Genomic DNA, 13,125 nt, shown 5'->3' with positions numbered 1-13,125 from the left:
TCAATGGGTCTGAAGTGAGTTTGCCAGAGTTCATATATTTAGCACAAGAGAGACCAATTATGCAAACTGTAAGATCAGCTGATTAATTTTGTAAAGTTACCTGGGATTAAAACAGCCTGTGGTGTGAAGTCTTAGACAACCTTAGCTGTAGTGCTGCCAGATCTGCCTGTCAGGCAAGGAATGCATTGTACCAGTTTTGTAAGCTTCACCCTTTTCCAGTGCTAATGCTTCAATGCTTCCTGCTTGTTAAGCAATTTATCTCCTAACGCTTGACCAGTAGGATTAAATTCATGGTGTCAGTAGGTTACTTACTGATAAATTCTGAAGTTACTAATTTTGAAAGGATTTTACAGAGGAGGTATTGATAGTGTACCAGTTTACAGACTCAGATAACCAAAGCGGAAGGCAAACAATTGGCTAAAAGGCGCCCTGCAGGCCAGGATAGCCAGGAATAAAGTCCCATGTAACAACATCCAATCAAGGAGAACTTGTGTATAGGAAGGATTGCAGTTGAGACATTGAAGCAGGGTCTAATCAGGGTCTATACAAATAAATAGAGGAGAATGCACAGCAAATGTTGGAAGGAGTACAAACAACTAAAATTGCATTGAGAGCTAAGAGATAAGTGAATAAAACTGAAGGTAGCAAAAACAATTGGAGAAGGAACTTCATACAGGGGATGAGAAAACTATGGAATGTATCTCTTGGTCTCTTTCCAAAGAGACCAAACAACATTGTAAGGATAGAATAAACTTTAGAACAAAAGGAAGTTTTAGGCAATGCACATCTTATTTCAAATTGTTTTGGTGTTAAACTCCTTTTAAAGTTCTTGTTTTGTTCTTCAACTAATGTGTTCTCTTTAGTCCTGACCTTATATTACCAATACATATTTGCAAACTCAACAAACTGGTGTGATCCAGGGTCAGAGGGAATAAAGTGATACCTAACCATATTCTTTGGTACACTGACAATGCATGATTTTGTGTAAAAGTTTATGAACTTTGACAACCGCACACGAACCTGTAAGAAAATGTTTTGGCATTGCCATCAGTGCTTTTGCTGTCCCCTGTCTGGGATCCTGGTCCAATCTGGGACTAGAAATACAGGATCTTCTCTCTTCCCTTCTGCGAAGGGAAAAGTGTTAATAGAGAGCACGTGTTGTTCCAGCCCAGCCTTAAACTTGTGACAAGGTGAGACATTAAAAACCTCCTGGACTGAGGCAAATTTGTGATTCAGGTCTCCAACTTCCTGGGTGAAGCTATCAACCATTAGGGTATCACACACAAAAGACCTACAACATCTCACCATGCATCTTGGCTGGGCTGAAGTCCCCAGGAAATTTAGGCACTCATCCACCTGTTTCTGTGTGCCAACAGAGGTGGGAGTTAACTGCTATCTCTTCAGACCTGGGAGAGTTCTGGGCAAATGCATAAAGTGCTCAGTAGTTTTCAAAAATAAATTTTCTGATGTATGCCATTTATCAAAAATATTAAAGCAGTAAATTCCTGTCACAAAAAAAATGAGTTTCTTAAAGCTGAACTAGTTCTTTGGTTTAGTTCAGAAGATTACCTAGCAAAAAACTGTGCAAACACACCTTAAAGATGAGAAGGAGTCAGTGCTGCAAATCCAGTATTGCAATTAAACATTTAATCTCTTGAAAGCCCAACATCATGCCTAAAATCCACCTAAATCCCTCTTTGGATCTGACCCCCCTGTCTTAGATTGTAAAACATACCTAGTACATTTTGCAATACTGTAAAATAATTTATAACTCAGATCTTATAATGAAATCCAGTACTATGGAGAGATAATCATAATAATGAAAATTGAAAAAAACTAAACAAACCCTCCTTCTGTCTCATGAAGTCAGCCTTTGGTGTAGTGTGTCCCACAGTTGAACTTCTTTGTTGTGTCTCTTCAAAGAATCCTTTTAAGAGATAAGCTTGACAGCATGAGCTGATGAGAAATTATGTCTGTGATTGTGTTGGGCCAGCAATGGAAAAAAAAAGAAAAAAGCTTTTTGTTAGCCCTCTTGAGTCTCTATTAATTGTAACATACAGGCTACCTCTAGCTTCTGAGAAGACTGTTAAAAAGACAGGTTGTTTTTGTGAGACCCAGGTGTTGTAACAATATTTTGTGGAAGTATTCCTTCTAGCTGGCTGGAGATTTTGTGTAAATGTTTTCGTGCACCGTCCCCCCTAGTTTTCATTTACAGTATATATACAAAAAATATTGAGTGCTGCGCTTGTTGGGCTTCTGGAAATTTACAGATCTCTCTCTTGATGGCATTGTAGAAACATAAGCCAGGAGGCTCGTAAAGAGCTGCAGGACCCAAGGAGATTTCTTGTAGCACAACGTAGCTTCATTCCTGGTGCTGCAACCTGAACTGTTTCTTGCTCTGATGATGGATTGGGCCCCAATGGTCTGCACAGGAGTAAGGAATGCTCTCTGCCAATCACACTACACTATCAGAATCTTAATTAACAACAAATAAATGTTAATGCGTGTAATTATTACCTAGTTCAGGTTTCTCACAGGCTCAAACATGGAAGATTACCTATTGTATTTATAAATCCACTGCTACATCTGTCACTAACTGGATTAACTGCATAGAAAACTGCAATTATAATTCATTTTAGTAATTACAGCTCACTATTTTATTTAGTTGGTACTATCTTGACCACAGTATTAGCATTTCAAAGCTTGCTTTGAGACAAACCACCAAAGAGGCTGTGTACAGCTGGCCATGTTAGAACTTGCTCCCTCTTCCAATTTTTAAATTCATGTGGCTATGAGTAGTCCTGCTTACAAGTTGAGGGCTGGGAATAAATGATCCCAGTAATTGCCGAAATTCTCCATCTACTGGCTGGCCTCATTATACGGAAATGTGCAGAAGACAGTCAAGTCAGTAGAACTTGATTATGTGCCATCACATCAGGCCTTAGGAGTGAAGGACAAATGGTGACTCTGATGAGACTTCTTTTTTCCACAATGTTCGAAGCACCTGGACGAAGCTTTCGTGCACGCTGGCCGGCACGGGCTCCCCCGCTTTCCCCAGCCCGCCGGCATTTCTCTGGCGCACTCGCCACCAGGAGGCCCCGCTCTCCCGCCAGCTCCGGACAGGATTCCCCAGGCTCTGCCCGGACCTAATCGTCGTCTTCCTTCTGGTGAAAATCCCCAACCAAAAATGATGGAATTATCAGAACGCCAGGCTCTAGTTTGAATACAAGCATGAGAACACGCTCCAAACTTTTCCCCTATACGGTAACAAATCAGTTCCTCTCTGAACAGCTGATCGAAGTCATTCCCTTTTTTTGTCACCTAGCACGTTCGAAAATTACAAATGCGAATTTTCAATGTTGTACCTGTTCAAGATCTCGCTATTAACTGTGATTTTTACGTATGTCGGCCGACGCGCCCGAGGTGAAGGGAGAGCGGGGCGAGCGGCGGGCACCCCCTGCAACCACACTGACCAGGGATGTCCAGCAAGAACACCCCCGCCCCAGCGCCACCACGGCGGGGGACTGGGGGACCGGCCCCCCGGCTTGCGGGTCGGCTCTGACACTGCCGATGCATCGTTCAGTGCTCGTTTCCCTCCTTGCTTCCTTCCGTCCCCCGCTGTCGCCGAGCGCAGCCGCCACCGCTTCCCAGCACCTCCCGTCAGGGAAAGCAGCAGCTCCCAAGTGCTCAGTGCGCAGGTGCAGCCCACGAAGCCTGCGCAGCAGTGCGCGCCACGGAGGAGCGGGGCGGGCGGAGGCCGGACCCGCCCCCTGGCGCCCGTCGGGCCGCGCTTGGCGCTGTCCCCGCCCGCCTCCGCCTCCAGCTCCGCCTGGGCGCTGGGAGCGGCGGCCGCGGCGGGGAACTTCCCCTCAAGTCTGTCCGGAGGCAGGGGGGGAGTATGCGACCCCGCTGAGCGCGGCCCGAGAGGGGCGGGTAGGGTGAGGACAGGCGGCGCCAGCAGCAGCCCCGCCGCCGTAACCAGAGTCTCTCGGCAGCCGCTCGCTCCAGCTCCTTGCCCTCCCCCGGCTGGGGCAGGAGCCGCCGCGGCCGTCCCATGTCCCGCAAGGCCAGCGACAATGTGGAGTACACGCTGCGGAGCCTGAGCAACCTGATGGGCGAGAAGCGGCGGCGGCAGGCGGAGGGGTCCGCCGGCTCGGGCGCGGCGGCGGCGGGCGAGCGGAGCCTCATCGCCGCCGAGTCGTGCTCCAGCCTCAACAGCGCGGCGTCGGGTGGCGAGCTGGAGCGGGCGGCGCGGCGGCAGTTCCAGCAGGACGAGACCCCCGGCTTCGTCTACGTGGTGTCTGTCTTCTCCGCCCTGGGGGGCTTTCTCTTCGGCTATGATACCGGCGTGGTGTCGGGGGCCCTGCTCCTCCTCAAGAGGGAGCTCAACCTGGACGCGCTCTGGCAGGAGCTGCTCGTCTCCAGCACGGTGGGCGCTGCCGCCCTCTCCGCCCTGGCCGGCGGCGTCCTCAACGGGCTGTGCGGCCGGCGGCCCTGCATCCTGTTGGCCAGCGGCCTCTTCACGGCAGGGGCCGGCGTGCTGGCTGCCGCCCGAGACAAGGAGACCCTGCTGGGGGGACGCGTGGTGGTGGGGCTGGGCATCGGTGAGTGCCGCGCCGCCCCGCCGGGCTCCCCTCCCGGCTGCTGTAGCACTATCCCCCCTAACCCTCTACTCCCCGTCCGCCCTGCTCCCGGGGTCCCAGGCTCTTACCCCTGCGGGGGAAAAGCCCACCCCAGGTGGGCGGTTTAACCGAGCCCCAAATCCGCTTGTGTCCGCTCATCCCCATCCCGTTTATGTAAGGCAGCCCACCAGCAATAGCCCGTGCGGTTTGGGGTGCTCGGCTGCTGGCGAGGGAAATGCTGAACCCAGCTTAGGTCGGGAGATGCGTCTGCCGGCGGGGTGTGGAGAAGTAGTGCGTTTGTGCTGGCACTCTTCATTTTACTTTCAGGTGGTGTAGTCGTAGCCTGTTTTGGAGAGAGTTGTCCAATTTCTGTATGAAGAGAATGGTCCCTCATCCCTTCTGTAAATTCATCTTCAGGGTGGTCTGTCTGTGTCAACAGCTCAAACTGTGATCTTTGCATTTCGGGGGGTCTGGGAAGTCAGGAGTGTGAAGATCGTGCTTGTCTTTCAGAACTAGATACCTCTCTTCTGGTTCCCCACACAGCTTTGTTTTTCAATTGGGCACTAAAGGGATGCTCTTGGGACCAAATGAAGTAGTAAGCTCTATGGTCAAATGAGATGACACTTGGAAGGCTTTGGATTTCATTAGTAGCATCCCACAGAACTGAACATGAACGGCTGCTTCTGGGCTGCTTTCCTCTATGTGTTGCATAACTTGAAAGGAGTAGCTTGTGGTAAAACTTCATAGTGGTCCCAAAGTGATGAATATTTCCTTTAACCTTTGAGAAGGGTTTCTTTGTCAACTGTATCCTAAACATTCCCAGAATGTTGGTTGCTCTTGAACTGCCAACCTGTCAGGCATTAGTTTGAATTATTCCCATTCTCCAGAGAACTTAGACCACAGGCTGTGTTAAAATATAAATAATAATAATTAAAAAATATATATATACACAACCCATGGAGAAGTAAATTTTCTTACTTCTCCATGGGTTGTGTATATATATATATATATATACATATATATGGAAGTGATGTTGCAACACTTTCTTTCTAAATGTATGAGGAAAAATTGAGAATTGGACTTGTTTTCTTCTACATAAAAATTCTTAGACATTGAATAATTTTTTGAATTCTCTGGCTTGTTACAAAAAAACTTGTTGTGATGCAATTCACAGTCTTAGTAAGGAAAATAAGTTAGTGAGCCATAATAAGGACTGTCAGAAATAAAATTGAATCCGTCCGTGAGAGACTTGTACTGGATTTCTTGTACAGGGAGGGATGGCTTCAACTTGTAGCTTTCCTACCTTGGGTTGGGTGGTTATTTTTTTTAAATGCTATTTTTCTGCATTTTTAAAAAAATCAAGACTTCAGACTGCAGAATGTTGATAATGTTCAGAAGACAAGAAAACTAAATTTGACTTAGATGGCAGAACAGGTATTTTTTTGGCAATATGTAGTGAATATGTTTAGTGGTAGATAATAAAAATACCAAATTTTACCTTTTGTGTTTGTAAAGCTTCATTGTTGACTGTAACCAGTTAGATTGACAACTTCAAGAGGAAAAGGCAAGGGATGGATGGTTTGCTTGACTTGTGTATGAGTGTCTTGTAGAGACATACTGTAGAGGCTTGTTAGAATTATCTTACAGTGGTGTAAATAAATTACATTGGTATTTTCAGAGGGAAATGGGACTTGGGACATAAAATAATTAATACATAAAACATGGAAATGGGAAGTGGAAATTGGGAGCTAGGGGTTGTTCTTTCTCACAGGCATAGATCTCTTGTGTGGGCTGGGGAGAGAGATCTCTTGTTGGTGTCTTTCACTATTGGGGCAGAGATGGTGATTCAGCTGGGGCTCTGCAGAGCTGAATGAAGGAATGAGAAGTGTTCTGAGGATTTTGGAGCACAAAGACACTAATTTCTATTTTTAAAATAGAATATTTTCTCCTTTTTATCAAAGGTTGTTTTTCTTCATGTAATGAATCTTATGGCCAGAAGCAAAGCTTTAGCTTTAATTGCTGGGCCTGAAGCATCACAAGAGACTCCAAGAATCAGAGTCCAATCCTAACAAGGTTTATTTTACAAAATTAAAAAATGTTGTGATTCAAAACTGGTTTTATACGGCAAACTTCAGCAATGGCTACATTAAACCCCCACCAGAGGGAGCCTGGATAATTTCATTAAGGCATTAGAAACTGGTGGAACTTTTAACCAGTTTCTTACCTTTCTTTTCTGGAGCCCTTTGTCTATCTTTCTACTGCCCTCAATGAGCAAGAGCTTCCTAGCGTTGGAGTGAGTGAGGAGTTTGACTCTTCAGTGACAGTGGGAACTGCTGAAATGTAAGGGTGGGATGGTGTAGTGTTACAAAAGGCTTTCCTAACTGCAGACCAGTAAAAACTTGTCAACTGTGTCTAACTTTAAACATTTTTGAGGTCTCTCTCCAGTAGCTCTCTGTCAATCAAGAGATCTACTCCAGAAATGTGTTTGCTTGAATTTAACAAATTAATTACTATGTCATGGGCAGTGCTGTGGTGATATAAAAGCAGATGCAGTGATGGTTACCTGTGGGATGTTGTTCTGCCCTTTTTGGTACAGAGCAGATCTGTGTTAATTGTGTCTGCTTGAGAAAACAGCCATTTTTCTCATGCCTGTGCTTTATAAAGGGCTACAGTTAAACCTTCAAGGAAGAAAACCACAGGATGTATGCTGAAATGAGGCACATCTCTCACTTGTCTGTCATGTCTGTTTTTAACTATTTTCTGTAGAGCTGTTTTGGGATAAAAAAAATCTCTCATTTGCTCTGCGGCAATTACAGAAGGAGATCTTTCTGGAAAAGAAAGACACTCTCGCAAGGACAAGCCAAAATATTTTTCTGTTGCAAATGCCGAATAGAATTTTATGGTTGGAAACAGTTATGTTCCACCTCCTCACCCCCACCCCACCCGTACAAAATACAATGCAAAAAAATATCGCATGAGCTATGGCCATCATTTCCTCCTCCACACCTGCCCCTTCCCAAGCAGCTCTGGTATCTCTGACTCTAGGAATTTAACTGAGCCTGGTGTCAGGAATGCAGTGTTTGGATCTTTGTTACAGCAAATGTGGGCAAAATTCAGACATTTAGGAACTTGTATTGCATGTGCTTGGTAGTGCTTGTATGAGCTTAGAGGGGAAAACTTTATTGGTATGAAGCATATTTGGACCTTTGGTGGGTGATAGTGCTCAAGGCCTTAGTCTGTTACTGACTAAGCAGCCACACTTGTCACAGGAATGTTTGCCTTGTGTTGGCTCGTGCAGTTTGCACACTTGGCAAGAAAGCCAGGTTCTTCAGTTGGCTCCTCTTTAGTCTGCCTCCAAAGTCTGAGGACATGCAGAACTGAACCATCAAAGGTTAGAGCTAGGCACGACCACAGGTGAGAACTAATTCTACTGAAAACCTTCTGTGAGAATGGGCCTGGAGAGTGAGGAGAGTAAGCAGTGGGACTGAACATAATGGAGACTTGAAAGGACAGTAATAAATACCTATATTTGCAAAGTTGCCTCTTTGTGACTATAATCAGTCCAATGACCTAATTTTAGAGTCACATTGTTGTCTGAACTCATTGGCCAGAGGTGTTCCCATGGCTCACCAGCCTTCAGTGGGAGCAGCTTCTATCACCTGAGCATGCTGGAGGTTTCAAGCCTGCAGGCAGTAGATGTGGGTGTTGGTGTGGTGTTTCAGGTAGTGTGTGGTTCAGACCACTTTCCCAAGAACGTTAATGTACCAGCTGAGGAAAGAAAGCTGTTCAAGCTACACAGAGTTCAGGAAGGGACAGAATTAAGCTTGCTTGTGCAGAGTTGATCTGTATCTTAATGTACAGTCATTAGCTGGATGATTAGAAGCTCCTGTCTTGTTCAGCATGCAGAATAGGTGGTACATAATTAACCATCAGCTCTTCAGTGTTTTTATTTTCTTTCTCAATGTGTGACTTAGGTGTTATTTAATGCACAACCTACCTGAGCCCCTGTGAAAGCAGTGCTACTTCTTTGAACCACTGTGTCCATGCACTCTGTTTCCAGGTCTGCAATGCAACGGAGACCTGACTGCTTAGTGCCTTGTCTTCTCTCTGACCCTTGTCTTTGCTGGTATGTGGTATATCTACATTATGTGAGCATATGGCTTAGTGATGGCTTTGTGCTCAAAATGTCTGTAGTATTTTATTTTTAAGGCTCTATTTGAATGTGACAAATGTAGGGCTCCTCATTGCATCTTTTTTCTGCATATGTAGGTCATTTTCTGTGCAGAGGAAACAAGATCGTACACAGAATCAGGCAGGAGTGAAAAGCTCTGGCATATGGTTCAGGGCTCCCCTGGTAGTGCTGGCTTCTACTGACAGTCAGGTCCAGTAGCAGATAATAGAAATAACCAAATTTAGCCAAAGCACTTATATCATGTGTTACCAGTTCTGTATTACCTTTACAGTAGCTAAGGTCCACTGTACTTACCGGTGTACTGGACTACCAAGTGTGCTGTGAAAATATTGGAAAATAGCCAGCATGAGTTGTTGCCTATTGAAGACGTGTGCTGAGGTTTTTTTCTGTGTGGGGTTTCTTGGTGTTTTTTTTTTTTTTTTTTTTGGCAGGGAAGCAATTCTTTGTTTGCTTTGTGGTTTTTTTTTTTTTGGTTTTTTTGTTTTTTTTTTAGTGTACTACTGAGTTTTTTCAGGTAGTGTATATTTTTATCTTGGAAAAAATTACAGATTAAATTCCTCCCATGGGAAGCTCTAAAGCTTCAGTCTGTTTTTTTTAAGAGAGTGTCCAACAGATTTTTTTCAAAGGAATTTATATCTTAGTACATTTTGGAGGAGAAAGTTGCCCTCAGTCACCAAATATGCCGTGCTGCCTATGGCAGATGCCTGTAATTTTAAATCGAAAGATTCTTAGGGTATTTTTGTCTCCAGAGACAGTGGTTTGTTAGTACAAGCTTGCAGTGGGAATGGAGGTGAATAGAGAGACAAATACCATGTTGGTGAAATTGACTCTGTTATTGCCTTTGACCAGAAATGCTCACCCAGGTTTCCAGGATCTATAGCTACTGACATTACTGCATGAGCTCAGGGTTGGGCTTTTGCATTTTAATAGCTTAATCTGTTCTTGTGCAAAAGCATCTGGAAGCTTCTGACTCAAGCTCTGATCTTGCAAGGTACCAGGAGTACATTAAAATGAAAAACTGTCTTTTGAAGTCCTCTAATTTTTTGTGCATTGGGCAGGGTGCACAGTATTATGCTCAGTTCACTGTCATGTCAGCAAGCACTGACTGTGCTATTGTTTTTTCTGATGTTGTAATACAAAAAGATCAGCAATGTAGACATAAGTATTGCTACCTTTGGCAAATACTCAGTGACCACTTCAGAACAGTATTAAGCACACAGTTCTCTCTAAGAGATTGTTCGGACTTTTCTTCTAGAAACTTGGAAAAGGTTTCCAGTTCTTCTGGGAAAGGTTTCCTTTAATTTTTTAAATCTTTTTTTTGGGCTTGTTGCTGTTTTTGTTTAACTTTAAAACAAAGTTCCCACAGTTCGTAAGCCTTGAAATTGATTTTCAGTCCTTAAACATGGGAATCTTGTAAAATTGTTTTTCCTGTACTTGGTCAAACTGCTTTATCAAAACCTAATTCCTGTTGTAGTTGAAGTAATTTTGTTTGTAAGAAATTGAAGGTTTTGTGATCCTCTTACTCCTTAGAAAAGGGCAATTTTAGGAAGCTTGCAGTGTTAAGCATTTCCTTACCTATCTTGAAAAATTCATATGAGCACCATAGGTGGCCTTTTTTTTTCCAAACGCTTTGTTTGCTGAAGGAACAAGAGACCAGTGGCATCCACTTAGTATGATGTTCAAGATAACAAATCGTTCAGCTGGAACTCTCACCTTGGAGTGATTTGTTTGGCTGAAGCTTATACCAGTTCTATTAGCAGAGGCACAAGGACAGTCTAGGCAGCAGATTCCAAGTGCAAGGTGCTGTCTTCTGCTGTGCATTTTCAAAATATGCATTTATATTTTTATTCTGAGGGTACTAGTATGGATTTTGCCTCTTTTATCAGGAAAAGCAATGAAAAAATTAAAACCACTGAAAGTAGATGCTGAAAAGAAGCATTTTTAAAAAGTTCTTTTTTTTCCTTACCTTGGTAGACTTCAAGATAATTAAGTGGGTTTTTATAGAATATACTATGTTTCTAAACACATTATGGTCTTTTAAAATGTAGCATTTTAGGAATCTTCAGAATTGTTCCATGAAAGTACAGTAAGCTACTGGGTGGCATATTTTATGGAATTCCTGAAAACTGATGATTTCTGCTTAAGATGGCTGAACTCAACTTGATGGCTGTGGCTGTGTTCCATGCTGGTGCCACAAAGGTGTAGAGGGCCTGTTGGCTAGCTTTTTTTTTTTGTTTTTGCAAATTTTTTTTACAGTTCTTTATTGGTGAATAATGGAGTTTTCAAATCTGACCTGTACAGTCAGTGTTTCTGGTGTGAAGTTTGTGAAGAGGCTGCTTTGGCTGGGACAGTCACTGGAGCTGCAGAAAGTCTAAACAGGCAACCACTGAAAATCAGGGGAGCAGAGTTCTACCTTGGGTTTTATTTTTGCAAAGATTATGCCTGTGGACAAGGGAAACAGTTACTAAATATTATGTAGAGGCAACAACAAGCTGTGCAACACAGCTCTGGATGGGTGTGTAGTCATTTCAATGCTTTAGCTAAGCCATCTTTCTGTAAGTCTTAGAATGCAACTTGAATGAAAGATTTTCTAAAATGTATTTTGCTTACAATAATTGCCAAAATGAAGCTTTAAAAAACACACTTTCCTGTTCTTTCCATTCCTGATTTTCTGATTTTTTGGAAGTTTTAGACATGTGATTTTATTAAGAATTTATTCAAAGCAAATGCCTTTCTGAAGGTGAATTATTCATAGGTGTTTTTCCGTTTTGACTGTTTATGAACCCAGCCACCAACATTGGGTTTTTTAGCTCGTTTTTTAGCTTTTTCCCTTCCTTCACAAGTCCCCAGCAGACATGCTGGCTGTGTAGGTGAAACATCACGAGGTGGCCCCAGAGACCTCCACGGTCTGGCTGGCTGTGGGTGGGCTGTGCCATGCCATGTTATTAGCCAATGTGTCCATGCCTCCCCTTTGGTTCAATCTCTTATTTGCCTGAATAACAAGGGTGCCTGCTGCTTTTGCAGATGGGGACAGACTTCCTCATCATGTCCCTTCAGGCAGTGAGTCCTCATTCTGCAGTCCCATGCATGCCCTAGGGATTGCTCCTGGGTTGATGTTCCTGCAAGTTCAGCTTTGTCTGAACTTGTGTGACAGTTGTGTTAGTGGGCTCAGGCATTGAAAGTTGTGTGGATTTAAAAACAAAAACAACACACAAAAAACCCCAAATGCAACTTTTTACCTTGGGCTTGTCCTTTGGTTGTCCCTCAGGGGTCTTCTCCCCACTCTTCAAGTTGTCTATATTCAGGAGCTGTCACCCTCGCTTCTCTACTTGATCTGTCCTCCCCCCCCTCCTCATTTTTCCAGTGTAGTTCATCATGGGAGCATTTCTCAGGAGACTTGCCCTCTGTGGCTAATCTAAAAGGCTTCTTGGTTCTCATTAGAGCTGGTATTTTCCAGAAGCACCTGGCACCAGCCTTGGGGCTTGTCCTTTGCTAGTGAGCATTTTACATCAGTGAGGTTGTTCTACTTCTGCTCCTGAGTGATGAGGCAGTTTCAAGGCAAAAACATTTTCCAGGCAGTGTAGAAAACCCCAATGATACCTGATGCTTTAAGCACACAGCTGACAGGCTCTCTGCAATACTGAATGATTTTAAGGCAGAAGTGGAGTTTTCCTGGGAGGCAGTTGTGTCAGACTTCTGATCTAGAACTTTCTGGTTTCTTTTTAGCACCATGTTTTTGGGGAGGTCTGTTTTTTCACAGCTTTCATGCCAACTGGTAGCACTGAAGGATTTTCTAATCTAACCAGCAGTCAGACAAGCACATACAGCTGCATGTTCAGTTGTCTCTGAGGCAGTAAAGAAGTGATTGTTGATCTCCAAATGATAGACACAGAATCGGAAGATGCCAAAAATTATGGAGTAGCTTCTGTGTAAACAAAAAGCTGTATCCAAAATTAGATTCATCTGACAACTGCCCATACTTTCATAGCCTAGAGAAAGTTAAGTATTTTTAGAAACCTATACCATACCCGAGAGCCCTAAGGCAAGAGTTTTCCAGCCTTTTCCCAGATGTGGGAGTTTCTGCAGGCTAACCTTTTCTGTCTTGGGTAGAAACAAGAGTAACAGCAGTCCTATTTCCCTTTTATTTTGCTCAGGAGCCCTGTGTGCAAGGTTTCCCCCACTGTTGCTTCTCTTGCAAGGTTTCAGGGAAGAAAAACCAACTGAGGTTTTAATGTGCTTCTGGACATAGTGACTTTGGAAAAAGAAGATTATTTTCCAGCAGCTGGAAGGAATTATTAAGAAATACGCTTG

The 13,125-nt window shown here is 43.9% G+C and overlaps 1 protein-coding gene and 1 long non-coding RNA gene across 3 annotated transcripts in view; one reads left to right on the top strand and one right to left on the bottom strand.

Annotated features, from left to right (window-relative positions):
• Positions 1–2,629: 2,629 nt before the first annotated feature.
• On the bottom strand, positions 2,630–3,599 carry LOC139791543 (uncharacterized). The gene is made up of 2 exons (XR_011723961.1): positions 3,366–3,599; positions 2,630–3,164 (listed from the first exon to the last, which is right to left on the bottom strand). It is a non-coding gene; the product is annotated as an uncharacterized lncRNA (long non-coding RNA).
• Positions 3,600–3,778: 179 nt separating this feature from the next.
• SLC2A13 (solute carrier family 2 member 13) overlaps positions 3,779–13,125 on the top strand; it is a 149,890-nt gene continuing 140,543 nt past the window's right edge. The window contains exon 1 of one of the 2 annotated variants that reach the window (XM_071733897.1): positions 3,779–4,604. In XM_071733897.1, the coding sequence (XP_071589998.1) occupies positions 4,055–4,604 (550 nt within the window). In that variant the 5' untranslated portion in view covers positions 3,779–4,054. The remainder of the gene's footprint in view (positions 4,605–13,125) is intronic. The other variant, XM_071733896.1, reaches the window with a different exon arrangement.

This window comes from Heliangelus exortis, chromosome 1 (genome assembly GCF_036169615.1).
Source record: "Heliangelus exortis chromosome 1, bHelExo1.hap1, whole genome shotgun sequence".
Classification (NCBI taxonomy): domain Eukaryota; kingdom Metazoa; phylum Chordata; class Aves; order Apodiformes; family Trochilidae; genus Heliangelus; species Heliangelus exortis.
The sequence above is the reverse complement of the archived record's forward strand: the minus strand, read 5'-3'. Positions and strand labels throughout refer to the sequence as shown.